At 44.0% G+C, this 27,661-nt stretch overlaps 1 protein-coding gene across 1 annotated transcript; it reads right to left on the bottom strand.

Annotated features, from left to right (window-relative positions):
- Positions 1 to 1,153: 1,153 nt before the first annotated feature.
- On the bottom strand, positions 1,154 to 14,391 carry LOC108919133 (potassium-transporting ATPase alpha chain 1). Its single transcript, XM_018726917.2, has 23 exons — positions 14,380 to 14,391; positions 12,334 to 12,456; positions 11,994 to 12,053; positions 11,607 to 11,810; positions 10,709 to 10,822; positions 10,466 to 10,600; positions 9,997 to 10,114; positions 9,644 to 9,912; positions 9,131 to 9,329; positions 8,810 to 8,919; positions 8,579 to 8,713; positions 7,992 to 8,184; positions 7,596 to 7,771; positions 7,216 to 7,352; positions 6,787 to 6,937; positions 6,524 to 6,692; positions 5,811 to 5,965; positions 5,545 to 5,668; positions 3,110 to 3,255; positions 1,967 to 2,100; positions 1,675 to 1,776; positions 1,280 to 1,371; positions 1,154 to 1,182 (listed from the first exon to the last, which is right to left on the bottom strand). Exons 1-23 carry the CDS (start codon positions 14,389 to 14,391, stop codon positions 1,154 to 1,156), a joined length of 3,087 nt encoding a protein of 1,028 aa, XP_018582433.1.
- Positions 14,392 to 27,661: the final 13,270 nt, after the last annotated feature.

Genomic DNA, 27,661 nt, shown 5'->3' with positions numbered 1-27,661 from the left:
TTTTTGCATTTCTTTGTTCTGCAGTTGAAGGGGGGTGCGGTGGCGCAGTGGGTTGGACCACAGTCCTGCTCTCCGGTGGGTCTGGGGTTCGAGTCCCGCTTGGGGTGCCTTGCGATGGACTGGCGTCCCGTCCTGGGTATGTCCCCTCCCCCTCCAGCCTTACGCCCTGAGTTGCCGGGTTAGGCTCCGGTTCCCCGTGACCCCGTATGGGACAAGCGGTTCTGAAAATGTGTGTGTGTGTGTGTGTGTGTGTGTTCTGCAGTTCAACTACACAGTAATGTTCATAATCCAGTGCTGGAAAGATAATAGTAAAGCAGATCACAATTGGTTTGAGCTTATTTTTCCAACCTTACTCAAAGTAAAATGTAAATTGAGTATGCATTAATTATGAGTCTGTAACTCATGTATTTTATATCTTATTCAGTTTTGTAAGGTAAATAGCAGACCAAGTGATTTTTTTTTTTTTTAGTTTTTTAAACTTTTTTCCTTGTTTACTTTTATAAACAAATCAGACACCGGTCATTAATTTTGAGCCCCTCCCATAGAAAGTCTTGGATAGCTTTTTTTTTTTTTTTTTTTTACACACTTTATTTATAAACATACACTTTCTATTTGGGGTAGTAAATGAAATTTTTTGTCAAAAAAGTCTCTAAATATGAAACCATTTTTAATGAGTGTGAAGTTTTTAAAACTATTATAACACTACAAATATATTGCTAATTTATTATGTAAAGAAGAGACTGTTAAAGGCCTGTTCACAGACCGTTACCCTGCACTCTGTGAAATAGTTTATTTTGGTTGTGACGTTAGTGCTTGCTTAAATTAAATGCACAAAATAAAAAGCAATGTAGCAATAATCACTTCCTTTCAGGGGTGGCCACAGTCCACTTCATACTTCTTTTCACCTTGCAGTCAGGTACTCAGAATTGCTATACTTGCCAAAATGATAAATTAATGATTTGTCATATAAGAATGTATGCCAATAGCTTGCTTGATACTTAATTGGAATAAAATGTCAGTAAATATCATTGATATAGACGTAACATTTAGTGTGGATTGTTTAAGAATGGCAATAAACAATGTTGCTGAACCTGCTTTTTAGTTTTAAATGAGGAACGCAAGACTTTCCCCTTAATGTACCACTTCTCCTCCATCAGTAATACAACTCTTGGTCCAACCAGCCTGGTAGAAAAGAATGAAAATTGGTGTGGATTAGTGAAGGCCCAAATGACAACTGGGAAAATGGGGTCAGAAACTAAAAGAAATCAAAGGTACTCACTGCCTGGATATCTTCTGACTCCCAACTTCCGTATCTCATCATATACAAAGATTAGAATTCCGTAAGGCACAGGGACAAACCACCACTGTACTCTGTAACACATAGGGGAACAATAGATTATGAGGACAGTAGGAAAGACACAGGAGCAGTGAATTCAGTGTTCTCCAGACTACAGTTAGAGAAGAAATGATACAAGACTACTTCCAAAAATTTATCTTATAAAAGACATTGTAGCTGAAATTGAAAAGTTGCAATACCTGATAGAAATTTCAGTTTTGTACATGACTTTACGTGCCCATTTTCTACTTGTTGATCCACATCAAGGAGAAATTAGCCAATAGCTTAGTGCCAAGATAAAACAGAAAATTTAAAATTTAAAACAGAAAATTTATTACCGAATTGGCATGAAGTTAAAGATGTTGGGCATCCCTGGGCAGTAGCACAACAGATTTCCCAGGCACAGCTGGAAGACGATTGCAATTAAAAGCACCTTGTTTCTGAAAGGAGAAGGGAGAATCAGAGATGGACCCTTCAGGTTAAAAAAAAAAAGACTTGTGTCCATCGTTGCTACATCATGAAGTGTTACCATATCTTCTCATACTTTCTGGCTTGGCTAACAATTTTTCTTTGTGTGGGACAACACCATTTCAAAGCAATTGGACAGGTGGAGAGAAAATCTTGACCAACCTGAACAAGCCCTGCTGGAAGAGAGACAGTCGGCGAGTCTTTCTGATCAGGACATCAGCAATCTGGCAGATCTCAATACTGACAAAGAAGACAGTGTAGCAAGTGTACTCCTGGTACAGGCGCTGGCTGAATGTCTGAGTAAGAAAAAGGCACAGGAATGCAAATCCACATCATAGGGCTGCACTTTATTCAGTCATGGGAGAAGAAACCAAAGTCACTTTCTGGACACTTCTACAGTTGACAAGTCACCTCTTTGTTTTGGTTTGTTCATACTGACTCATTTTACAGTCTTTCTCCTATACCTACTATGCTATCCATGACAGTGTACTGTTAACACACAGAAGAGAACATTAAAGGCATGGTTAAATTTCTGGATTCACTTACCTTTATTCATTTAGCCAACACCTTTCTCCAAAGCAACTTACAGTGTTAGTCTACCTACAATTATTTATTCATTTATACACCTGGGTACTGTAAGTGGAGCAATTTTAGGGTAATTACTTTACTCAGGGGTACGACAACCAGAGGTTGGGATCAAACCTGCAACTTAGAGGGCCGAAGGCAACACTTCTAATCATTACGCTACCAGCTGTCTTATTTCAAACACTAACATATTTAGCTGACGCTTTTCTCCAGATCAACTTGCAGTTGCTTACCTGTTTATACAGCTGGGCAATTTTACTGGAGTAATTTAAGGTAAGTATCTTGCGAATCAATGGCAGTGTAAGAACAAATGCACCTTTTTACACTTTCTTTACTTAATACGTTTCCATAATCTAGTAAATTAAGCAACGCTAAATTGGCAGATTTATAGCCACGGGACAAAAGAAATGGACCGCTTCCGATTCATGCATATAGGTAACCTGCACCCTTATTAAAGAAACTGAAGGACTGTAATATCTGTGGTAAAGGAGATGACACTCACATGGGGAGAGGCACAACACATTGCAAATGATAGGGAGAGATGGCAAAATTCTGAGGCTTTATGTCCTAAACCAGGGATGTAATAAAAGAGACCATGTGCAAGGGTACTACAGCTGGAAATGGGAGTCAAACCTGCAACCTTTGTGTCCAAAGGCAGTAGTTCTAACCACTACATTACCAGCTGTCCCCTTGACCAGTCTCTTACCCACAGCCACTCACCCACTCTTGTCCGTAGCTGTCCTGCAGGTCCTGCAAGTGTGTGTCCTCCCAATAAGACCTCAGTCCCACACAAAGCAAGGGGTACCAGCCCTCTTGAGCCATGGCTGCGAAATAGTCCGTAAAACCAGCAAAGGACTGAATTGCACCTGAAGCAAGAAGCAATGAAAGTGTAAGAACAAATTATCATTTTTACACATTCTTTACTGAATACATTTTCAGAAGATCATCGAAAACTTGTAATCCGTCTGCAGATATCTGTACTAAGAATGGACAAAATGGGGAAATAAACACAGTGTTCAAGCAAATCAGCATATGAAAAGAGATATTTTGCTACAAAACCATTTAAACGTTCTTTGTGACCCATCTGTTGAAAAATTTAAAGCCCAGCAAGCTCTGGTGACATCTCTTTGAAATTTTTTAAATTAATGCATGTGCTGTGTGGTGAAAACAATGAGGAAAACTCTTTAAATAAAAGCCTAGCATCTGTCTTTGGACCTTTTAAGTGTGTGTGTTAAATTTCTGTTATACTTCTTCACTTTTTCTTTTAGACCTGCATGCAATTTGTAAAAGATCCGATAAAGGATCCATCTGCAGGAGCACAATTCTCTTGTCACAAATGACCTACTGCTAGCCTAAAAAAAATGTTTTGGGAGATTCCTGTTCTGAAACTGACAATAATGTTGCCTTCTACCGTATTTTAGGCACCTTGTTCTCTTCCAGGGAAACTGAAAAACTGAAAGAAATATAGTGGGTCAGCACATTTCATTGACACCTGACATTTGTCTACTTTTACTTTCTAAAAAATTTTGGAAACACTCCCAGATTTCCCGGTGGTGTTAAGCTTCTGCTTATTTCTTTATTTGCCCGCTAGTCAAACTAATGAAACTTGAGATAAAATGGTTTGATGAATCAGTTTAGTCTTGGTACTAACACTGTCAGTATTCACCATGTCTTTAGATATGTTCACTTTGTCCTGCTCTCCAAACATGGTTTCCGTTTCGCTCAATACAGTCCTGATACTATCTGAACTCAGTTCACCTTCAGGTCTTGCCTTTTACTGCAGTTCTGTCTTACATTTACTGTAATGTCACCCCGTATTTGTAAACTCATGTGGGGATAGAAGTACTTATATTCAAAAAGAATCTTCAATGAATTATTGAAACCAGATTTGACCCTGGTTTAAAACCAGACCAGGCAAACAGGACTAAAACAGCCCTGCAAACACTGGATGCTCTACTCTGTCCAGAGCTTAACTTGCTGAAAGATGGTTTTCTCTTTTGTGCTGTGTTGTAAGACAGCAAAAAAGTGCACAGTATTGTGATGAGATGAGTGAAACGGAGCCTCCAAAAAAACCTTGAGCACCCATTTGATGTAACCATAGTATAAATATAGGTTTATACAGCAAGACAGGTATCATACTGATAAAACTAGGGCCTTTTTCTAATTTACTGTAACTATAAAAAGTTGTTCTTGATTTTGAAAGCAATTCAGTAAAGAGGTAGTCTCTTTCATACTATAATATTACTACAACGTTTGAGTACTGTGCCAAATACCTCTGGCATTTTAGTTGTGCTATCTCAGACAAACTTCACAAGAATTGTTAAACTATCAATTTTGATGACAAAGTCTGAGTCTGTTTTTGCAAGCTAAGTATCCATGCAGCTGAGAGTACTCTAAAGTCTCTTTATTATGATAGAGTTTCGATCAACAACAGCACCATGCATTGCCCTGAGACAGCCCATAATTCTACTGAAGGTCTGTGTACTGAAGAGTAAGCATGTAAAAATGAAGAAAAATTTTATCTTTCCCCAATCTGTCCTGCTCATTATGGATTGAGTGGCACAGTGAGTAGTGCTGCTGTCTCGCAGTACTTGCATAGTGCAAGATGACATGGGTTCAATCCCTGCTCAGCCTGTGTGGAGTTTGTGCATTTTCTCTGTGTCTGGGTGCTCTGGTTTTCTTCCAAAGTCATGCTGTTCAGGTTCACCCACAGTGTGTAACTGAAACAGAGGGAGTGTGTTTCACTGATGTATGGATGAGTGACCCATTGTAAGTAATGTATCTAGCAGTGTAAGTCACCTTGGTGAAAAAGGTGTGTGGCCTGATAACACTACATAGAGTTCATCAGAAGTTGCTTTGGATAAAAGCATCTGCTAAAGAAATAAATGCAAATGAATCTGACTGGAGGGGTGCAGTGGGTTTGGCCCGGGCCTGCTCTCCGCTGGGTCTGGGGTTTGAGTCCTGCTTGGGGTGCCTTGCGATGGACTAGCGTCTTGTCCGAGGTGTGTCCCCTCCCCGTCCAGCCTTGCGCCCTACACTGCCGAGTTAGGCCTCGGCTCACCAGGACAAGCAGTTTCAGAGAGTGTGTGTGTGAATCTGACTGATGAGAAAGTTTCTCAGGACACTTTCTGTCACTTTCATTCACAGGCTCTCACCAATCTGGAAGTAGGAATAGACTGCCAGGGGTTCATTAACCAGCCTGTCCCGGCGGGGATTTCGTGGCTTCAGGTGCATGATGTCGCTTTCTGCCTTCTCATAAGCCAGAGACACAGATGGAAACTGTGGGATTTGCAGAGTTTTTGAGTGTTAAAGGAAGGCATCCAATAAGCAGAAACAAAATAGACACTTCAAAAAATGTGCACCGGCTACAACGACTCTATGAGGGGGCAAAGCAGGTACACCAAGGGCCAAATGAACTTACAATGTCTGTGGCGAGTTCAATGAAGAGAATAGTGATGCATCCCAGAGGCAGAGGCACACTGACAGTGATGTAAATGAGGTAGGGAGTGAGCTCGGGAATATTCTTTGTTAAAGTGTAGGCGATGGATTTCTTCAGATTGTCAAAAATCAGACGACCTGGTAAAATTTTGAGAGATAGCACGGAGTTATGGATGTTGTGCCCTGTAAGGAGCTTTCATTCCTGGTCAAGTTTGCGCACATATGCATTTTCGTCGTAAAGCTGAGAGACTGGCGTGTCTTGTCAAGATTTACTGTACAAATTTGTCACTTTTGTTTAATTGTTAAAAGAGCATCAAATCTAACCATTTTGTAGCACCATTGACAGAGATTTTCCTTAATTTTGTTAGCGTGCAATATAGTCCAAATTAATGGATGTAATGGTGAGTTCTTTGATAGCTCTGTGACAACTTAAAGAAAATCTAATCATAGCAAAGACATTTTAGTTTAGCCAGTTGCTTTGGTTAAATTCAGATTTGGAGAAATACTCATAGATGCATCAAAATATTATCCCAAGAATGTGCTGCCCTCCCCCTTCTTGAAGAGCTATAATCCTCTGGGGAAGGAATTCTAGCATCTTTTGTAGCCATGCAAAGTAGAATATTATGGAAACCTATGTAAGAAAGCACATTATGCCTTTTCTCACACTCCTGAGCTGCCCCTCTTATGTTCCCTCACCTTGCTCCACCCCAGTTACAATTGAAGCAAAGTTGTCATCCAGCAGGATCATGTCTGCAGCATTCTTTGCTGCATCAGAGCCAGCAATACCCATGGCAACACCAATGTCTGCTTTCTTCAGTGCTGGTGAATCATTCACTCCATCGCCAGTCACTGCCACAATGGAACCCTAAGAGAAACAGGAGAGGAGAGGACAATCAAACCAAAACTCAAAGCCAAGTCAAAGACAAAGCAGACTGTCAGCGAGTTGACTGCGGACCCACCAGACGCTGGCAGCTTTCTACAATGATGAGTTTCTGTTGGGGTGAGGTTCGAGCAAAAACCATCTCTGGGTGGGTCATCAGGGCCTCGTCTAGCTCATCACTGGTCATTTCTTTCAGCTGGCCACCGTTAATCACACAGGCACGGGCATCCCTAGAAAGGTGGTGTTGGAGAGGGGATACAAAGGTTTTTTGGAGAGTCTGCTTATGGTCTTGTTTGTAGTTTGAAAGTGTTAAAAACGCAAAAAGAAAAAAAAAGAAAAATCAACAAAACCAGTAAGTTGTAAAGCTGCTTTCTTGGATATATTTGGCATAAAAATTCCTTGTTTCCTCAGTTTTCTTCTCCTTTCCAATCAAGTTTCAAAAACCTACCCTTTTGACCCTAAGTTCCTATGATTCTAAAGATATTGTGAGTTCTTGTCAGCTCCTCACCTTTTGTTGACCTGTTCCACTGGAATGCGCAGCCTATGCGCAATGTCCTCCACTGTCTCACTGCCCTCTGAGATGATGCCTACATTTGCTGCAATGGCCTTTGCTGTGATTGGGTGGTCACCTGTCACCATGACGACCTAATGAAATAAAAATATTTAATTTATTGTTTCTCTGGAAAAGTTCCTATGGAGCTTTAATCTAATATTCCTTGGATGTTTTTATATTGCTCATTTTTTTGAAAGCAAAACCAGCAACTACTACAGGTTTTCAAACAATTTGATCTTGTGAAATAGCTAATTCTTTTATCTATTTAGAGAAAAACTAACGTCAGAATTTAAAACATACAAATTCTTGTCCCATTTTCCATCCTTGACTCATACCCGGATTCCGGCTGTACGGCACTTCTTGACAGCATCAGGCACAGTGGCACGAGGTGGGTCAATCATGGAGATCAGCCCAGCAAAGCAAAGACCAGATGTAGGAAAGTTCATGTCATCAGTGTCAAAACGGAAGCCTCTAGGGAACTCCTTCTCATTCAAGTAGATGTGGCAGAAACCTGTTTCATGGAATAATGAGGGGTATGTGAGGTGCATGTAATGTTTCAGGTGACATAAAAGCTGGGAATGAGTGTTCGATGATATGAATCCTCTCTCCATTCCAAAAAAAGTAGTCCAGCAACAGTTTTCCTGCTATGTTCAACCTAACCTATGCTGCATCTTCAGTTTTATCCAACTCCCATGCTCCTGAGTCTTGCTCTTTGATTCTGAAGCCCTTACCAAGCACTCTCTCTCCAAGGCTTCCTAAGTCCATGTAGGCTGTCTGGAAGGCCTCCCTCCACTGCTCATCTAGGGGCAGCTCCTGGCCTTTAATAAGGATGGTGGAGCAGCGCTCCAGAATCCTTTCTGGTGCTCCCTTCATCACCAACAGGTAACGCAAGTCAAGCGGGTCCTCTAACTCATGAATCGACAGCTTCCATTGAAAACGGAAAGACAGAGAGTTAACAGAAAAGAACTAAATTGAAAAAAAAAAACAGTGAAACTGCCTATTGCATTAAAAGATAGCAGTCTGAACAACCCTATTTTCAATCCTACTCCGGCCATCATACTCTTGAGCAAAGTAGTTATCCTGAACTACTCCTTTAAAAATACCCTGCTGTATAAACGTACTTCATTGTAAAATAAAAATTTAATTTTGGCTTTACATAGACAATCATTTGTTCTTTTCTCTCTTTTTGTTCTCTGAGTTTTAAAGTTTCAGTTGATGAAAGTTAATCATTAAAAATAAAATTCTAATAGAAACACACATTATTATTCAACGGTACAAATGTCTTGTTCCCAGCAGGAGGCAACTCAACACATTTTACCTGGAACTTGTTCGTGGAGTTAAATGGTATTTCACAAATTTTGCTAAATCGGCTTCTGTAATCTGTGATGTTGCCAATGGTCAGCTCTGTAAACTTGAGTAGGGCAGTTTCTGAAGCATCCCCTACAACTTGTCTCTGTGTGTGACAATAATTGGACAAGATAAATGAAAAACATTATTTGGATGCTACACTTAGAGGTGGTTCCATCTAGGCCGCATTGGGTTTCCTCACCTTGGGAATAGGCACAGTCTCCTGATTAGGTTTGAATATTGCCCTGTTACACAGTCCTGCTATCCTTGCAAGGGCCCGCCAAGTTTCTGAGGACTGGTCAAAGCTTTGACCTGGAAAGAGAATTGCACTGAAAATTAAAGTGTCATCCATACATTTTTAAAAGAGAATGAAAGTTGCCTGTTATGGGTAATGTGACAGGGACATTTCACAGTTATCCCAGTTAAATGACAGCAATTAATGTAGTACTGAAGAAAAAGCTTACTGATATATTTACTTAATTAAAAGCATTGATTTACGTAGAGCTGGCTGGGTGTCCCTCACCTGACTGATCCTCTGTGGTGTCAGCAGCATGAATCTGGTTGTCGAACCATAAGTGAGCTACAGTCATGCGGTTCTGGGTCAAGGTGCCCGTCTTATCTGAGCAAATGACAGAAGTGGAGCCGAGAGTCTCCACAGCCTCCAGATTCTTCACTACACAGTTTTTACTGGCAAGACGCTTAGCTGTCAGTGAAAGGCACACCTAGGACATAGGAGACATCACCCATCGTTTAAAAAATTGGGGAACAAAATGATTAGACATTGACAATTCAAAAGACACATGGCTCCTTTTATACAGTCAGAGGTTTGCATTGTAATGGGGAAAAACAGCAGCAGATTAACAGTAGTGACCGGAAAGGGAATAAAGTGTTAACCTTAAACGTACGTTATACTCTTGCTCTGCTATCAAGAACCACAAGAACTACAATGGTTTATACCATAAGGTATAGGGCTGCTGCTAACATTTTTTCACCCACAAAAACCTGACAATTTGCTAAGTAACTGGCTTATACTCACAGTCACAGTAGCTAGCAGACCTTCGGGTACGTAGGCTACCACAATAGCCATGAAGAAGATCATGGCCTCCAGGAAAGCATAACCAATAAACATGGCCACTACAAAGAAGGTGAACCCAAAAAAGATGGCCAGTCCAGCAATGATGTCCACGAAGTGCTCAATTTCAATGGCGATGGGGGTCTTCTCATTTCCTACACCAGAGGCCAGGCTGGCAATCCGGCCAATAATGGTACGGTCGCCTATGTTGATGATGATCCCTGTGGCCACTCCTATTAAATACATAAGGTGAGTTGGGGATGATGTTACCTGTATTGAAAGAAAATGTCGAACAGGTTTCAGTGTGAGTGACTAACCTTCCAGGCAGGTAGTAGAGAAGAAGGCGATGTTACGGGTTTCGAGTGGGTTTTCATGGGTGCACTCTGGAGTCCTGCTCTGTGGCTCAGACTCCCCTGTGAGAGAAGAGTTGTCCACCTGCGAAAGAGCCACAGTGCTATTGACTAGAATTAATCACTCCTTCATTCGCTTATTCATTATCAGTAACTGCATGTCCAGTGCGGGATGCAGGGGTTTGAAGCCTATTTCAGAAACCTATGTTATCAGAAGGGGTACACCCTAGACAGCATGCCAATTAATTGCAGGTCAATCGCACACACTCTTTCACTCATATATACATACAGTAATGGCAATTTTGGATAATCAGTTCATCATCAACATGTAGATTTGGATTGTTGGAGAAAACTGGCGCAGCCAGGAGTTGTGAGGCACCAGCACTTAACCACTGTATAGGTATTGGAAAATACTATTATTTAGCTGGCTAAGAACCTTGCAGCCCTGTGACGTGATGATGCGGACATCAGCTGGCACTCGGTCACCACCCTTTATCTCCACAAGGTCACCCACCACCAACAGGTTGGCATTGATCTGGTTCTTCTGCCCATCTCTGATCACTATGGCTTGCTGGAGAAAAAAAAACAGTGAAATTATGGGAAAAAAATGTATTCATTGCAGTATGCATTATTAAATCCTATTATGTCCATGATGATATTATACCCTTCACATCCTCACCTGTGGCACCAGATTTTTGAAGCTAGCAATGATATTTGTGCTCTTGAACTCCTGGTAGTATCCAAAACATCCTGTCACAACCACCACAGCAATTAGTGTTATTGCCAGGTACAGCTGGAATAAAAGAGAATGGGAGTGTCAGGAGAGAAACAAAATAAAAAGCCCAAGAAAATTTCTTTGGGACAACAGTGGCAACGATATATGGAGTGTGCTCAGCAAAGAATTGAATTTTTCCTATATAGCTACACTTTGATATATTACCAAGCAGGTCATCGGAAACTGACTTTATGAAGAGTTTCATTCAATATCTTTACTTTGGTTTACAAGGCATTTATTCACATTAATAAGGACCAAATTTGGATTTAAACTGTCTAAATTTTCTGAACTTGTTTGATGAACGTAAACTAATTTGCATTGATTTCATTCATTTTGTAAATCTTTGCTGTTGTTTTGATTTTGAATTAAAGGTTGAATTAATGCAAAAACACTAAGTATCACGTGCATGTATGTTTTGTTTATGAGTGTTTGCTAAGTGTATCATACGTAACAGTTCTGAAAAAGCTGAATGAGTGTAGATCGACACCCATAGATTACAGAGAGTAATTAATGAAAGGAAACTTCCCTGGTATGTTGTGTTATAATAATGTTCATTATTGAAGTATTCTTTTTAAGGGCTTGTGGGATTTTTGTGATATTTCAGCATGAATGGATGCTCCTCAGTTTTGAGGCTGAGGAACGTGTAATTATTACCATTGAAACTCATGGTAATTATACCTTGAGGATATGGGAATTCACCTTACGGAGGGTTTTTCAGCAACAAATTGCCTTCATAAGGCAAGGGAGCACTGTATTTTCCATTAGCGTGTCCGTCAAGAGTCTCCTCTCTCCTCTTACTTACGTCATCTTCACTGGTGTCATTTCCCCTGGCGAACTCAATACCAAAGGCAATGAAGCAGATGACAGCTGCTACCCACATCAGACACTGCAGCCCGCCAGCCAGCTGCCGGGCAAATTTCACATACTCCGGAGTGCCTTTTGGGGGCTTGAGCTCATTTGGACCATCCCGCTCCAGGACCTGCTGTGCGAACGCTGTGGTCAGACCCTGTGGGATGGTGAAAAGCCAAGGCCCAGAAGTGAGAAAATGAGGATAATCCTTACCTGACACGTTAGATGCTAAACATGTGTATAAAAGGGGCTGATATGCACAATACGAGGGAAAAGTTTATCGAAACACATTTTTCACTGCACGCCATTGTCAAGACAGGCTGACAGAATGCTCCATTACCTTGGTGACACTAGTTGAGTATTTCATCTCAAGCTCTTCTATTGTGATCTCATGGTCATCCTGTAAGGACACACCATAGTGGTCAGGCACTGAAAGTTTTTACTCACATTTTATATAATGCAAATAATTAATATTTCATAAAATCATCATTTTCATACAAAATTTAGATTTGCCTTTCTGCTTTGAAGAAAATAGGGAATAGAACAAATAATTACTTATGAAAAGCCCTATTCTGTGATATGTAACTTTTCCACTATTTATAGCCTGTCATCTCCCCCTCAGCTGATATTTTTTTTTTACAGATTATGATTTTTTCAGTCTTTTCCTTTCGGCCACTTACAATGTCCATTTCTTTCTTCATTTTCTCCAGTTTCTCCTTCTTCTTTTCCTTCTTCTTCTTTTTGATCTGGACATCCAGCTCCCCATCCATCTTGTCCATCTCCACAAACATATCGTATGAGTTCTGCCAAAATGGAGAAAGAAATAGAAGGGCAAATAGAGCAAAGAAACAGCATTTACTAAACCCACACTTTGCAAACAATACACAGTACTCCAAGGACACAGCACTCCAAGTCACTGTTTACTGCCATACTATCTTGCAACACCAAAAGATAATGAACAAAAGAATACTATGATATGGATATAATATACAGTGAGCACACTCAGGCCTCCAGGCTCCAGGCAGCACAAGCACACCTAGATGGAAAGATATGTCACCTTGGCAGGTCACATGCAACTGATATCCAGGTACTTTCTAGTTTATGCTCTCCTTTACACCATCATGTGAGAGATGTTTAAAAAAATAAGTCAAATGTGCCAGCAATGTTTTGACCCAAGCAATCAATATGTAGCTGTCTGTTAAAAAAATAAATGAGGGCAGTGGTATATTGCAAAAGTCAGATGTTTTGACTCAGAACCATTGCCTTGAAACAACAAATGAGTGATGCAAGATCTGGGTGTCTGACTCCCTTACCCTAAAATAGCAGTCAATTAACTGAATGCAAGCAATTTAATTTTGGTTTTCAGTGCTGCTTCTGTTTCTTTAATGTAATTTCAACATTATGCTTTTAAGTATTCTTAAGTTTGTTGAATATTTATATATTAAGATGTAGAAATATTTTGAATATTTTTATATGAATAATATATAATTTTATTGTAAGGACAGCTGGTAGTGTAGTGGTTAGTGCTGCTGCCTTTGCCCCCAAAGGTTATGGGTTTGAATCCCACTGGTTGCTGTAGTACCCTTAAGTAAGGTACTTACTCTGAGTTGCTCTAGTAAAATTACCAACCTGTACAACTCAGTGAATAACTGTAAGTAATGGGTGTACATACTCTTCAGTAAAATGCATCTTTGGGATTTGGCTGCAAGACTAAATGAACATACAAAAATCTATTCATGCTCTCATCCAAACATTGCAATTGTCATAGAAATACTGAAGCATGAAACTCATATGTGCTTACTTTTCCACTAAAGGCACAGATTCTAAGTCAATTGTATTTCTGTATTGTGAACCTTAATACGATCATGGATCATCTTGACTTTATACTCTTCAAAAGAAATCTCTTGTAGATTTCTTAGAAATGTACCAGCAATGATTCTGCCCCCATAAATCTTACCAGTCAGGAACAAGTGCCAATAAAAAGACAACATGTCGATTGGGCTTTTAAAATAAAAACAAAATAGCATTTTATGTTAAGGATGGGCTTATTTATGCAACCTTTAGTGAAAGTAAAATCTGTTTTGTTACTCAGGTAGTTACGGAACCATACAGACCCTCATACACAAAGAGATACACATTTCATTTTGGATCTCATAGAAACATCCATCAGCATTCTGAAATGGAACATTTTTAAAATTTTTTGTAGTATTCACCAAATGTTGTGTATATGTGAATTTAAAAACAATTATTGTGTAAAGTAGCAAACTAACTGCGCTTTAGAATCACACATCTGCATTTAAGTCCCTCTTTCTGCTAATGTAATGCACACATTGTCTTTTCTATGAGATGTATGTCTCTTCGGACAAAACTATAATGTAAATACACACACACACACACACACATTTTCGGAACCGCTCGTCCCATACGGGATTGCAGGGAACCGGAGCCTACCCGGCAACACAGGGCGTAAGGCCAGAGGGGGAGGGGACACACCCAGGACGAGACGCCAGTCCATCGCAAGGCACCCCAAGCGGGACCCGAACCCCAGACCCACTGAAGAGCAGGACCCGGCCCAACCCACTGCGCCACCGCGCCCCCCATAATGTAAATACTGTACACTATTCTTCAAGGACAACACTGAGAAAAAAATTTGTTTGTATTGTAACCCAGTGACACAGGAGAACATAAAATGGGTAACTTAAGCTTGAAAACCTTGAGTTACCTACCTGCTTACTCATGATGCTGGACTTAGAGTCTCCGTCCAAATCAATTGTTGTCCAAACACCGCTGCCTCTTTCCCCCGAAATCTTGAAAACCTTATTCTGCACCCACACAGGTCCTTCTGCTCAACAACGTCCTCCTAACTCCAAAGAGCAGAACTGGTCACCTTGGGCAGGTTTTTATACTCGCTGTAGCAATGCCCTCCAAAAACATCCTTCAGCACAATATAGGTAGGCAACAAAGACCACCCCCAACACATGCGCGCACACACACGCTCACAGACACACACTTTTGCTAGTTCTATGCATAAAATTTCTTATCAGCATGCACGTAAAAGGTTTTTTTGCATGTCTTTGAGTGTGCAGTGTGTAGTTTGTTAAAACTTTGCTTTACACTGAGCAAATCAAGAAGGCCTCTGCATTGCCCTTCCAAGGTCATTTTAATCGCAGCTCCTTCTAAGATTTTTGTTTTGACCCTAAAGTAGCTGGGAGAGGCATAAAAGTTAAGTTGAACAACATAAGTCCATTTAATCAAACAAGTAAGTATTAATGTACACTTTACCAGTCTTGAGGTATTATAAATTCTGATAATTCTGATTTATACTTTTTCTGATATATACTGTAAGTCCAGTCACCTTCACCCCAGTTCTTACACAACCGAAGTACTGAGTCCTAGTGTTAAAACTAAGACTACTAAGAAATATAAAATGTAAAAATGTCTTGCATACTTTATACCTTGTCCTTTATACTGTATTTCAAATGAACTTCAACTGGGTTATAGCAATGATAAAAGTGTTATATGACAAAAATTCCAATTTAGTGAATCCTTGTAAATGTGCAGTAAAGCACAGCAATCTCAAATTAACCAGTATTGTTAGGTTATGATTTTCACACATTAAAAATGTTGAAATGTTTGCTTTTAAGCTTTGACGCATTGATACATGCGTCAAAGTCTGAAAATGACATTGATGTTATCAACACAGTGAACTTACTGCTTTCCAGTTTTGTACTGGCACAGTGTGATTAAGCAGCAGATATGCAGAAGGAAACTGATAGTGCGCAGAGATGTCGAAGTGGGCAGAACAAGATCTCTATTTAAGAAAGCCAACCAGTCCCCAGTCACTTTCTCACAAATGTGACAGCAAATACAACTTTCAGGTTGAAAGACAGCTGTGTTTGGTATCATGCACATGTTGCCACTACATGGTTTCCAATTTACAGAACATCACGACATCTAGACAATTGAGAAGGGCACAAGGTGTAAAAGCTGGTGCTTCACAGCTTCTGAGCTGCTGCTGGGTATCGGTTCAAGCGTACTTGGTGTGTAGAGTTTGCATGTTTGTCCCTATTTTTGCACCCCCAGACATGCATGGTTGCCTAGACTTGCACCCCCAGACAAGTGGTTGCCTAGACTTAGGTGTGACTGGGGTGTAGTTTGTGTGAACATGTCATACTCAAGTCACCCAGCCTTCAGTATATTCACGGAAGCCACATTTTTTTCAAGTCAGATTTCTTTTTTTAAATCATGATGCGTCATTCTGTTATGTTGAATTACATTTAAAGATGGGCTACGAGCCCTAGAATAAGCTATACAAGATTTGAAGGTGATTTATGCAAAAAGTAATAAAAAACAGCATTTAAGTGAGTTTTAAATGTGTCATCATGTACTTCAAAGCATGACAAAGCCATTTTAAAGGAAAGGCAGTGCCTAAAATTTATCAAAGGCAATATACACTGCCTGGCCAAAAAAAAAAAAAAAGTCACACACTCTAATATTTTGTTGGACCACCTTTTGCTTTGATTACAGCACACATTCGCTGTGGCATCATTTCAATAAGCTTATGGAATGTCACAACATTTATTTCCGTCCAGAGTTGCATTAATTCCTCTCCAAGATCTTGTACTGATGATGGGAGAGTCGGACTACTGCGTAAAGTCTTCTCCAGCACATCCCAAAGATTCTCAATGGGGTTAAGGTCTGGACTCTGTGGTGGTCAATCATGTGTGAAAATGATGTGTCATGCTCCCTGAACCACTCTTTCACAATTTGAGCCTGATGAATCCTGGCATATTGGGGGGTGCGGTGGCGCAGTGGGTTGGACCGGGTCCTGCTCTTCAGTGGGTCTGGGGTTCGAGTTCTGCTTGGGGTGCCTTGTGGCGGACTGGCGTCCCATCCTGGGTGTGTCCCCTCCCCCTCTGGCCTTGCGCCCTGTGTTGCCGGGTAGGCTCCGGTTCCCTGAGACCCCGTCTGGGACAAGTGGTTCAGAAAGTGAGTGTGTGTGTGTGTGTGTGTGTGTGTGTGTGTGTGTGTGTGTGTGTGTGTGTGTGTGAGAGAGAGAGAATCCTGGCATTGTCTTCTTGGAATATGCCTGTGCCATCAGGGAAGAAAAAATCCATTGATAGAAAAACCTGGTCATTCAATATATTCAGGTAGTCAGCTGACCTCATTTTTTGGGCATGTAACATTGCTGAACCTAGACCTGACCAACTGAAGCAACCCCAGATCATAACACTGCCCCCACAGGCTTGTACGGTAGGCACTAGGCATGATGGGTGCATCACTTCATCCGCCTCTCTCCTTACCCTGATGTATCCATCACTCTGAAACAGGGTAAATCTGGATTCAGACCATATGACTGTTTTCCATTGCTCCAGAGTCCAATCTTTATGCTCCCTAGAAAATTGAAGCCTTTTTCTAATTAGCCTCTCTGATGAGTGGTTTTCCTAAGGCTACACAGCTGTTTAGTCTCAATTCCTTGAGTTCTCTTTGCATTGTGCGTGTAGAAATGTATTACTTTCATTATTAAACGTAGCCGTGAGTTCTACTGTTTTTTTTCCAATTTGATTTCACCAAATGTTTAAGTGAGCGCGATCGTTCAAGTTTTTTTTCTGACCACAATTTTTCCTTGAAGATGATGGTTCAGCACTATCTTTCCAGGTTTTAATAATGCGATGGACAGTTCTTAACCCAATTTTAGTAGTTTCAGCAATCGCCTTAGTTGTTTTCTTTGCTTGATGCAGGCCAATAATTTGACCCTTCTGATACAGAAGATACAGGAAGTGAGTTAAGAGAAACACGAAGGGGGACACACAAATGCTTTGGGTGGTGATTTTGGTGAAACTGGAGGGGAGGAAGTGGAAAACTACAGCATTTAGTATTGTGAAACAGGTTATGTGCACCCATGGATGCCAGAGCTTGATGAGAAGTTATGGGGAGTGTGTGAATATCACTACTGCGTGAGGAAATAGAATTGTGTCCATTTAACAACTTAGGATGTGACAAAAATTAGTGATATGTTAGTGTGATTTTGAGAAAGGTCTATGGATTACAAATTCAGAGAATATACACACACACACACACATTTTCAGAACCGCTCGTCCCATACGGTGTTGCGGGGAACTGGAGCCTACCCGGCAACACAGGGCGTAAGGCCGGAGGGGGAGGGGACACACCCAGGACGGGACGCCAGTCTGCCACAAGGCACCCCAAGCAGAACTCGAACCCCAGACCCACTGAAGAGCAGGACCCAGTCCAACCCACTGCGCCACCGCGCCCCCCTCAGAGAATATATTTATAATTAATTGTGACTGTAAACTTTCTGTTAGGCAACGCAATTGCTTGTATGAACTATTCAACCACATACACGGGATTTTAGTTTTATCCCAGAATAAAACAACAAAAAACCCTTATTTTGTAACACTGTGAATGACCCAAGAGTTTCCCCTTTCGTTCTGATTGAGGCATCACATCTCTAACTCTATTACACAATATTAATAGTTGCATTAATCTGAACCCTTTGTCTACTGCATCTTACAGCATTAGCTTTGTAAACCCTGCTGTTTATTCTCCCTTATTAATATGCAAACTGTGGCACAGTGGTACAGTGAGTAGTGATACTATCTCACAGCGCCTTGGTGATGTAAGAGGATAGGGGTTCAATCCCTGCTTGGTCTGTATGAGTTTGCATGTTCTCCTCATGTCTGCATGGGTTTCCTCCCACAGTCCAAAGAGATGCTGTTCTGTTCCCCTGTAGTGTGTAAGTGATACAGAGAGAGTGTGTTTTACTGATGTATGGATGAGTGACCCATTGTAAGTAGTGTATCTAGCAGTGTAAATCACCTTGTTGAATAAGGTGTGTGGGCTGATAACACTACATAGAGCTTGTTGGAAGTCGCTTTGGGGAAAAGCATCCCCAAAATAAATAAATGTAGGGTTCAAACATGGCTCTTCTGATTGTAATGTAACTGCTCTCTTTTGCAACCTGCTACCCTAAACACTTTCCATTCCTTAAGAATGGTCGGATAGAAACTTTTGATGCAACTGAAAACACCACCCTGCCTGAAAAAGAATTTCCATCCAATCTTGAAATTCTGGTCCTAAAAGATTATAAACTGTTCAAAGACAATGTCAAGCTCATAGCTGCCAAATCTGTACATTTTGTCTCATACTATATTGGTTATGGATGTGCCATGCACTCAAACATTAGCATTATGAATTGGAATTATACCAAATCAGTTTTGTATAACATTTATTTAATTGACATTTATTCATTTAGCAGATTCTTTTCTCCAAAGTGATATACATCTTGGAGAAAATAAAAGTAAATATAATATATGAAAAATTGAAGATTGAAGGAGAGTGAGGATGGCACTGTGATTCAGTGAAGTGCCTTATACAGTAGTGCCTGGACTGTGCGATCCACAGCAGGCTTGACCCCTGTTCAGTGTTTGTGGAATTGGCACATTCTCCCTTTGTTCCTTTAGGTTTCCTCCAGGTGCTCTGGTTTCATCCCACAATCCAAAGACATGTTTCAGGTGGATTTGTGGCTGTAAATTCTCTAAGTGTGATAATATATGAATAATTGAGTGTGTAGGATCCCATCCAAGATATAATCTGTGTAATGCAGTGTCCTTTGTTTCCAGGATAGGCTCTGGACCACTGTATGCTGGTATTGGACAATCAGATAATGATGAATGGATTATTTTTAATGATTAATTATCAATGATCATTAAGGGATAATGAATAAATGAAAAGGGTGAGGGACAGAAGCCTGCTTTTGTTATGAGATGCATCCTGCAGAAAGGAGGTGCAGTGGCGCAGCGGGCTTGGCCAGGGCCCGCTCTCTAGTGGGTCTGGGGTTTGAGTCCTGCTTGGGGTGCCTTGGGATGGCCTGGTGTCCTGTCCTGGGTGTGTCCCCTCCTCCAGCCTTGCGCCCTGTGTTGCCGGGTAGGCTCCGGTTTGCTCTGACCCCCCCCCGGGACAAGTGGTTTCAGACTGTGTGTGTGTATATCCTACGGATGTGCTGGGACACATCATCAGTGATGTGTCTTTCAACATTACACACCCTTGCCCAGATGACCCAGTTGGGGTTGATCAAGGCCCAACTTATGTTTCAGCAGCAACTGACAACAGATCTGCTCTCTTAATCGAGAGCCACCTGGTAGCTCTCGCCGCTGCTTCAGTAACTGATCTGATAGCCTTCCCGTTTGCCTCCCCTGTGTGCCTAACAATGTTAGGGCTTTGCACAATGAACACCCTATAAATCCCTGACAGCCCATCTCAATACGTTCACACACCACAGTGTGTTTGCTAGCTTTGCCTCCGACATTGTTCCACAAGCTCCTAGTACTTTGCACATTTTTGCTAGTTGACTTCCTCCAGGCGCTCTTCCCAGGGCACTGTGAGCTCAAACTAGAGTTGCCAACCCCTGCAGAAGAAAATAAGGGACACTTTTGGGTTCTTTATAGGAAAATGAGGGACACTCGGAATTTCTTTTTAGCTAATGTATATGTGTAAAAAAGAAGTCTCTGCTTCACTGAATTAAATGCTAAAATGAATCTGAAACATTTAATTTGCTTTTAGCTCACTCAGATCAAATGTAGTTTTATACTGGAAATGTATTTTAACCAATGCATTATACATTTTGTAATATATTTTGAAAAGTAAAAGTTTAAAGAAAACGTGTCTGTGTAATACAATATACAAAACAATAGCTAACCACATCAGCATCAGGTGAGGTGGGTGCAACAAAAAAAACTGGAAATTGTTCCTTGGGGTGTCGTTCCGTTGATGATTTTCCATGGATGCATCTTGTTTAACGTCCCATACTCCGCCGTGGCTGAGAGATAAAAGAAAAATCTCTCTTACAAACAAAGTTTAAATTACAGTTCGCCATAAACTCGTTTTCCCTGACTTTGCTAAGCCATTGGTTCTCTGTCTCTCATTTTATTTTATACTTCTCTCATCGTTTCCATTTACGAGGTGGACTATTAGTAGCCATGATGACATTTAGTCATCTAGTTAGTAGCTTCTGGCCTTGACCCTCTCTTGGGGGGTTGGGGGGGGGGGGGTCCCTTGACAGTTCCCCCACTGTCAAATGTAGCATCCAGGTAACGTAGCAATGACCAATGACAGTCGGACTCATACATGGAACACAACTGTGTTTTACATCCATTTGTGCAAAGTTTTCCTAATCTTCTTTTAACACTTTTATGTGAACTGTGAAGTTTATTTATGGAGTAAATATATGTAATAAATACTTTCAAATGTCTCTGGGTGTGAAAGGTTAAAATACGGGCTAAACTGCATTCCGTATGGTTTTAATGTGGAACGCAACTCTTATCCCTTAAATACGGAACGATTCTGTATTATATGGGATGGTTGACCACCATAGCTCCAACATGACCATTTGCTTAGTAGCCTCTGAAAAGATGATTTCTGGGCGGAGTGATGTGAAAAGATGTTTTCTGGGAACCTCAGCTGCCAGTCGGTTGCTGTGATTAGGAAGCATGCCTTTTCTCTAGGCTGTGGGTGGGCCTTATACCCAGCCTTGACACAGGAGATAGTATTCCATGTGGGGTGGTGATGTTCTGTGGCATTGATGGCTACACTAACATGTTCTGCAACTGCCTTTAGCTTCTGCTCATGATGCCAATGGTAGCAACCTTCTCCAAGGGCTTTTGGACAACTGCTCAGATGGTGTTCCAGGGATCCTCTCGTGGCGCAAAGAGGGTAGAAGGGCAATTCACTCTTTCCCCAGACATGGAGGTTAGCTGGATTCAGTAAGATGTCATATACGTCTTGGACCAGGAAACTGACCTGGTGGGAGTCAGCCTGCCAGATGTGTGACGAGGTGACTTTTTGTTGCAATCCACTATCCCCCTCTTGCTGCTAAAAATAACATATGTTAACTACAGGTTTAGAAATAGAAAATATTTATATTATTATTAAGACTTAATTGGAAGAATCAACTCCTCCGTGAACCGCCACCTTACCGTGGTGGAGGGGTTTGAGTGCCTGAATGACCTCAGGAGCTATGTTGCCTGGGGCTATATGCCCCTGGTAGGGTCTCCCATGGCAGACAGGTCCTGGATGACAGACGAGACAAAGCGCGGTTCAAAAACCCCTTATGAAGAAAAAATCAAGGCTTTCGTTTACCCCGCCCGGTATGGGGTCACCGGGGCCCACCCTGGAGCCAGGCCTGGGGGGGGGGCTCGCATGCGAGCGCCTGGTGGCCAGGTCTATGCCCACGGGGCCTGGCCGGGCTCAGCCCGAAGCCACGACGTGGAGCCGCTCTTCGGTGGGCTCACCACCTGCCGGAGAAACCGTAAGGGGCCGGTGCATTGTGATTTGGGTGGTGGTCGGGGCCGAGTGCCCGGCCGACCCAAACCTCGGGCGCCAACTCTGGTTTTTGGGACTTGGAATGTCACCTCACTGGCGGGGAAGGAGCCTGAGCTGGTGCGGGAAGTTGAGAGATACCGTCTAGATATAGTCGGGCTCACTTCCACTCACAGCTTGGGTTCTGGAACCACTCTCCTCGATCGGGGGTGGACTCTCCACTATTCTGGCGTTGCCCAAGGTGAGAGGCGGCGGGCTGGTGTGGGCTTATTAATAGCCCCCCAGTTCAGCCGCCATGTGTTGGAGTCTACCCCGGTGAATGAGAGGGTCGTCTCCCTACGCCTTCGGGTCAGGGAACGGTCTCTCACTGTCGTTTGTGCTTATGCGCCTAGCGGCAGTGTAGAGTACCCGGCCTTTTTAGAGTCCCTGGGGGGCGTGCTGGAAAGCGCTCCCACTGGGGACTCTGTCGTTCTACTGGGGGACTTTAACGCCCACGTGGGCAGCGACAGTGATACCTGGAGGGGTGTGATTGGGAGGAACGGCCTCCCTGATCTGAACCCGAGCGGTGAGTTGTTATTGGATTTCTGTGCTAGTCGCGGTTTATCCATAACGAACACCATGTTCATGCATAAGGGTGTCCATCAGTGCACTTGGCACCAGGACACCCTAGGTCGGAGGTCGATGATCGACTTTGTAGTCGTTTCTTCTGACCTTCTGCCATATGTCTTGGACACTCGGGTGAAGAGAGGGGCTGAGCTGTCAACTGATCACCACCTGGTGGTGAGTTGGATTCGATGGCGGGGGAAAAAGCTGGACAGACCTGGCAGGCCCAAACGCATAGTGAGGGTCTGTTGGGAACGTTTGGCGGAGGCCCCTGTCAGAGAGGTCTTCAACTCCCACCTCCGACAGAGCTTCAACCATGTCCCGAGGGAGGTGGGGGACATCGAGTCTGAATGGACTATGTTCCGCGCCTCCATTGTCGGGGCGGCAGTTCGGAGCTGCGGCCATAAGGTCTCCGGCGCCTGTCGCGGCGGCAATCCCCGAACACGGTGGTGGACACCGGAAGTAAGGGATGCCGTCAAGCTGAAGAAGGAGTTCTATCGGGCCTGGCTGGCTCATGGGACTCCTGAAGCAGCTGACAGGTACCGACGGGCCAAACGGAGCGCGGCTCTGGCAGTCGCCGCGGCAAAAACTCGGGCTTGGGAGGAGTTCGGTGAGGCCATGGAGGAAGACTTTCGGTCGGCCTCAAAGAGATTCTGGCAAACCGTCCGGCGACTCAGAGGGGGGAAGCGGTGTTCCACGAACACTGTTTACAGTGGAAGTGGTGCGCTGCTGACCTCAGCTGAGGATGTTCTCGGGCGGTGGAAGGAGTACTTTGAGGATCTCCTCAATCCCTCCGACACGCCTTCCGTAGAGGAAGCTGAGGCTGGGGACTTGGAGGGGGACTCGTCCATTACCCTGGCTGAAGTTGCTGAGGTAGTCAAAAAACTCCTCGGTGGCAAGGCTCCGGGGGTGGATGAGATCTGCCCCGAGTTTCTCAAGTCTCTGGATGTTGTGGGGCTGTCTTGGCTGACACGCCTCTGCAGCATCGCGTGGAGTTCGGGAACGGTACCTCTGGACTGGCAGACCGGGGTGGTGGTCCCTCTTTTTAAGAAGGGGGACCGGAGATTGTGTTCCAACTACAGGGGGATCACACTCCTTAGCCTCCCTGGGAAAGTCTATGCCAGGGTACTGGAAAGGAGAATCCGACCGATAGTCGAACCTCGGATTCAGGAGGAGCAATGCGGTTTTCACCCTGGCCGTGGAACACTGGACCAGCTCTATACCCTCACTAGGGTGCTGGAGGGTTCGTGGGAGTTTGCCCAACCAGTCCATATGTGTTTTGTGGACCTGGAGAAGGCATTCTACCGTGTCCCTCGTGGCATCCTATGGGGGGTACTTCGGGATTATGGTGTTCGGGACTCGCTGCTACGGCTGTTCGTTCCCTGTATGACCGGAGCAGGAGCTTGGTTCGCATTGCCGGCAGTAAGTCAGACCTGTTCCCGGTGCATGTTGGACTCCGCCAGGGCTGCCCTTTGTCACCGATTCTGTTCATTATCTTCATGGACAGAATTTCTAGGCGCAGCCAGGGAACGGAGGGTGTCTGTTTTGGTGGCCGCGAGATCTCATCTCTGCTTTTTGCGGACGATGTGGTCCTGTTGGCTTCATCAAGTCAAGACTTGCAGTGTGCACTGGAGAGGTTTGCAGCCGAGTGCGAAGCGGCGGGGATGAGAATCAGCACCTCCAAATCCGAGGCTATGGTTCTCAGTCAGAAAAAGGTGGATTGCCCCCTCCGGGTTAGGGGGGAGTTGCTCCCTCAAGTGGAGGAGTTTAAGTATCTCGGGGTCTTGTTCACGAGTGAGGGAAAAATGGAGCGGCAGGTTGACAGACGGATCGGTGCGGCGTCCGCAGTAATGCGGTCATTGTACTGGTCTGTTGTGGTGAAGAGGGAGCTGAGTCGTAAGGCGAAGCTCTCAATTTACCGGTCGATCTACGTTCCTACCGTCACCTATGGTCATGAACTCTGGATCATGACCGAAAGAATGAGATCGCGGATACAAGCGGCAGAAATGAGTTTCCTCCGCAGAGTGGCTGGGCGCACCCTTAGGGATAAGGTGAGGAGCTCAGTCACCCGGGAGGAGCTCGGAGTAGAGCCGCTGCTCCTCCGCATCGAGAGGAGCCAGTTGAGGTGGCTCGGGCATCTGCTCCGGATGCCTCCTGGACGCCTCCCTGGGGAGGTGTTCCGGGCTTGTCCCACTGGGAGGAGGCCTCGGGGCAGACCCAGGACACGTTGGAGAGACTATGTCTCCCGGCTGGCCTGGGAACGCCTTGGGGTTCCTCCAGAGGAACTGGAGGAGGTGTTCCGGGAGAGGGAAGTCTGGAGGACTCTGCTCGGACTGCTGCCCCCGCGACCCGGCCCCGGATTAAAGCGGAGGAAGATGGATGGATGGATGGATGGATAGAAGAATCAAATAGGGCAACTCCATCTACTTATAAATAAATGTAATAAATCTTTTGATTTACCTTTTTGTGCTTCACAATGCTCATGCCATTTTTGGCCTGTAGAAGGCAGTAGTGCACAGTGTGTCAAAATACTAGGGATTTTTAATGTGATGCCCTCATGCTGAAATCCTTGTATTTTCTGTTGCTTAATACCAGTTTTAATGATCTACTCTGACATGAAAGTGGAAGCAGTTAAAAACCCGAATAGAAATGGAGATACAAATCTAGCAAAGTTTTCTTTTTCAGCGTTGTCTGTGGCTTTTGCTAACGGATGATGATCACATGAAAGCCGTTGACACAGCAGCAGACAAGCTTCATATCATAAACTGCATTTAGATAGAGCAAAGTTCAGTAAAGGTAAACTGTACATTAACTTGAGCAGTATTTAAACAGGCTAGTTATCTTTACCAGCCTGTTGTAATCTGAGTGAAAAAAATTGATGTCAGAAAGGGCAATACCACATGACTGGGATATAAATACAAACAATCCTGTTGTTTAGGAAGCAAGATTTTTCATTTTTAATTTTGATTTTAATTAATTTATTTTTCTTTAAATAATAAGATAAACAAACAATCACATACAATGCTGGAGTAGCGGTTGTCATGATGTCCCCCTGGCGCGGATGCGTCGGACCCAAGTGCGGAGCATAGGAAATGAAGTCAAGGGGCGATCCAGTAGACATGGTCAGGGAAACAGGCAAAATGGTCACCGATCTGTGAACAGAATCCGAAGGGCAAATCCGAGAATCATTGGCCAGGAAACAGGCAAGAAGTCATGGCAAACCAGAAAGTCATAAATGAGGAGCCAGACGAGGAGCAGGACGAGGAGCAGGACGAGGAGCAGGACGAGGAGAAGGTACTGGGAAACTGGGAGGTCAGGAGAACTAAGGCAAGCAAGAGTAGCACAAGCGAGCAGCAAGGCTGAACAAGGTTCCGCAACCTCCTGCGGTCCGGGCTGTCCTTTTATGTGCCCGGACCCTGTTCAACTGCAGCTGTTGCTTGTTACCGAGATGGAGGGCATGACAGAGACTGTATAAAGGCTTATCTGGGGATGCTCATGAAATTATGGTGCATGAACATTTACACCATACATGAGCTGGAGAGATCTTGGGCAAAACAGGTCTGGAAAAGGTGAGTTTTCAGACCCTTCTTGAATGTAGACAGAGTTTCAGCAGTTCTGAGTAAGAGGGGAAGGTCATTCCACCACAACGGAACCAGAACCGAAAACTGAGCGTTGTCCGTCCTCCAAAGGAGGTTCTGGTGGCTGTCCATGGCGGAGGACATCCAGGAGTACATAGAGGCCTGCATCTGCTCCCAAGCTAGAATTCAAACACAGAGACCTGCTGGTTTGCTGGAACCGCTGCCAGTACCCTCACAGCCTTGGTCTCATGTAGCAGTGGACTTCCTGGTGGACCTCCCACCTTTGGATGGTAAGACTGTGATAGTACCTGACTTGAGTGACCGATTTTCCAAAGCCAGTCACCTGATCCCTTTACCCCGGTTGCCCATGATCCTGGAGATGGCAGAGGCAATATTCCAACAGGTCTTCCCCCTATACGGTCTGCCTGAGGACATTGTGTCTGACCGTGGGCCCCAATTCACTTCACAAGTATGGAATGCAATCTAGGCGAAACTGGGGGTCTCGGTGAGCCTCACCTCTGGCTACCATCCCCAGTCCAACAGGCCGGTGGAATGCCTACAGCAGGATGTCAGTTGCTTCCTTTGCAGCTACTGCACCCATCAACAACACCAGTGGGCCCGGTACCTGCCCTGGGTTGAGTATGCTCACAATGTCTTTACCTACTCCTCCACAGGTATGTCACCGTTCCAATGTGTTTTAGGGTACCAACCTGCTCTGTTCCCCTGGTGCCCCGGCTCGAGCAACGTACACCCAGTCGACGCCTGGCACCAGGCCAGCGGGCAGACATGGCGGGCCACCAAGGCTCATCTCCGGCATAGCGCCTTCTGCTACAAGCAGCAGGCGTACTGCCCTGGTGTCCCCTCACCTTCCAGCCAGGGTAGAAAGTGTGGCAGTCCACCCGGGACCTGAGGTTACACCTCCCCTCCAGCAAGCTCAGCCCCCATTTCGTTGGTCCCTTTGAGGTCCTTCACCAGGTCACACCCGTCTCCTATAGGCTCACATTGCCCCGGGACTTACGAGTCCATCCCACCTTCTACGTTTCCTTGCTCAAACCCTACAGGTCCTCTGTTATCCAGGCACCTAGTGACGTCACTCCGAGGCTACCGGACGAGTTGGTGGCAGTCGATGAGCACCTGGTCTATGCTGTTCGGGTGCTCATTGATTCCCATCGACTGTGAAGGGGTCTGCAGTACCTGGTTGACTGGGACAGTTATGGCCCGGAGGAGCAGTGTTGGGTGCCCACGCGTGATGTTCTGGACCCTGTTCTTGTTGCCGATTTCCACAGGTCCCATCCGGACCAGCCTGGGCACTGCCACAGATGCTGTTTGCCGTCGCGTAATAGGGGAGGGGGGTACTGTCACTCCTGTCACTCCTGTCACTCCTGGCGTGCCGGACGACACGCCCAATGACTGCGCGTCTAACAACCACGTGCTTGACGACCACTTCGACATCTCCAGTGACGACCCAGGAGACGCAGTATAAAAGCAA

The sequence above is a fragment of the Scleropages formosus genome, chromosome 18, assembly GCF_900964775.1.
Source record: "Scleropages formosus chromosome 18, fSclFor1.1, whole genome shotgun sequence".
Lineage (NCBI taxonomy): Eukaryota > Metazoa > Chordata > Actinopteri > Osteoglossiformes > Osteoglossidae > Scleropages > Scleropages formosus.
The sequence above is the reverse complement of the archived record's forward strand: the minus strand, read 5'-3'. Positions and strand labels throughout refer to the sequence as shown.

What these genes read in the sequence shown, in the direction of transcription:
- LOC108919133 (XM_018726917.2), bottom strand. An exon ending in CCTTGGAGAGAGAGTGCTTG is followed by an intron (nt 7,772 to 7,991) that starts GTAAGGGCTTCA and finishes TCCATGAAACAG; the next exon opens with GTTTCTGCCACATCTACTTG. An exon ending in ACAGCTACGGACAAGAGTGG is followed by an intron (nt 2,101 to 3,109) that starts GTGAGTGGCTGT and finishes TTTCTTACTCAG; the next exon opens with ACATTCAGCCAGCGCCTGTA.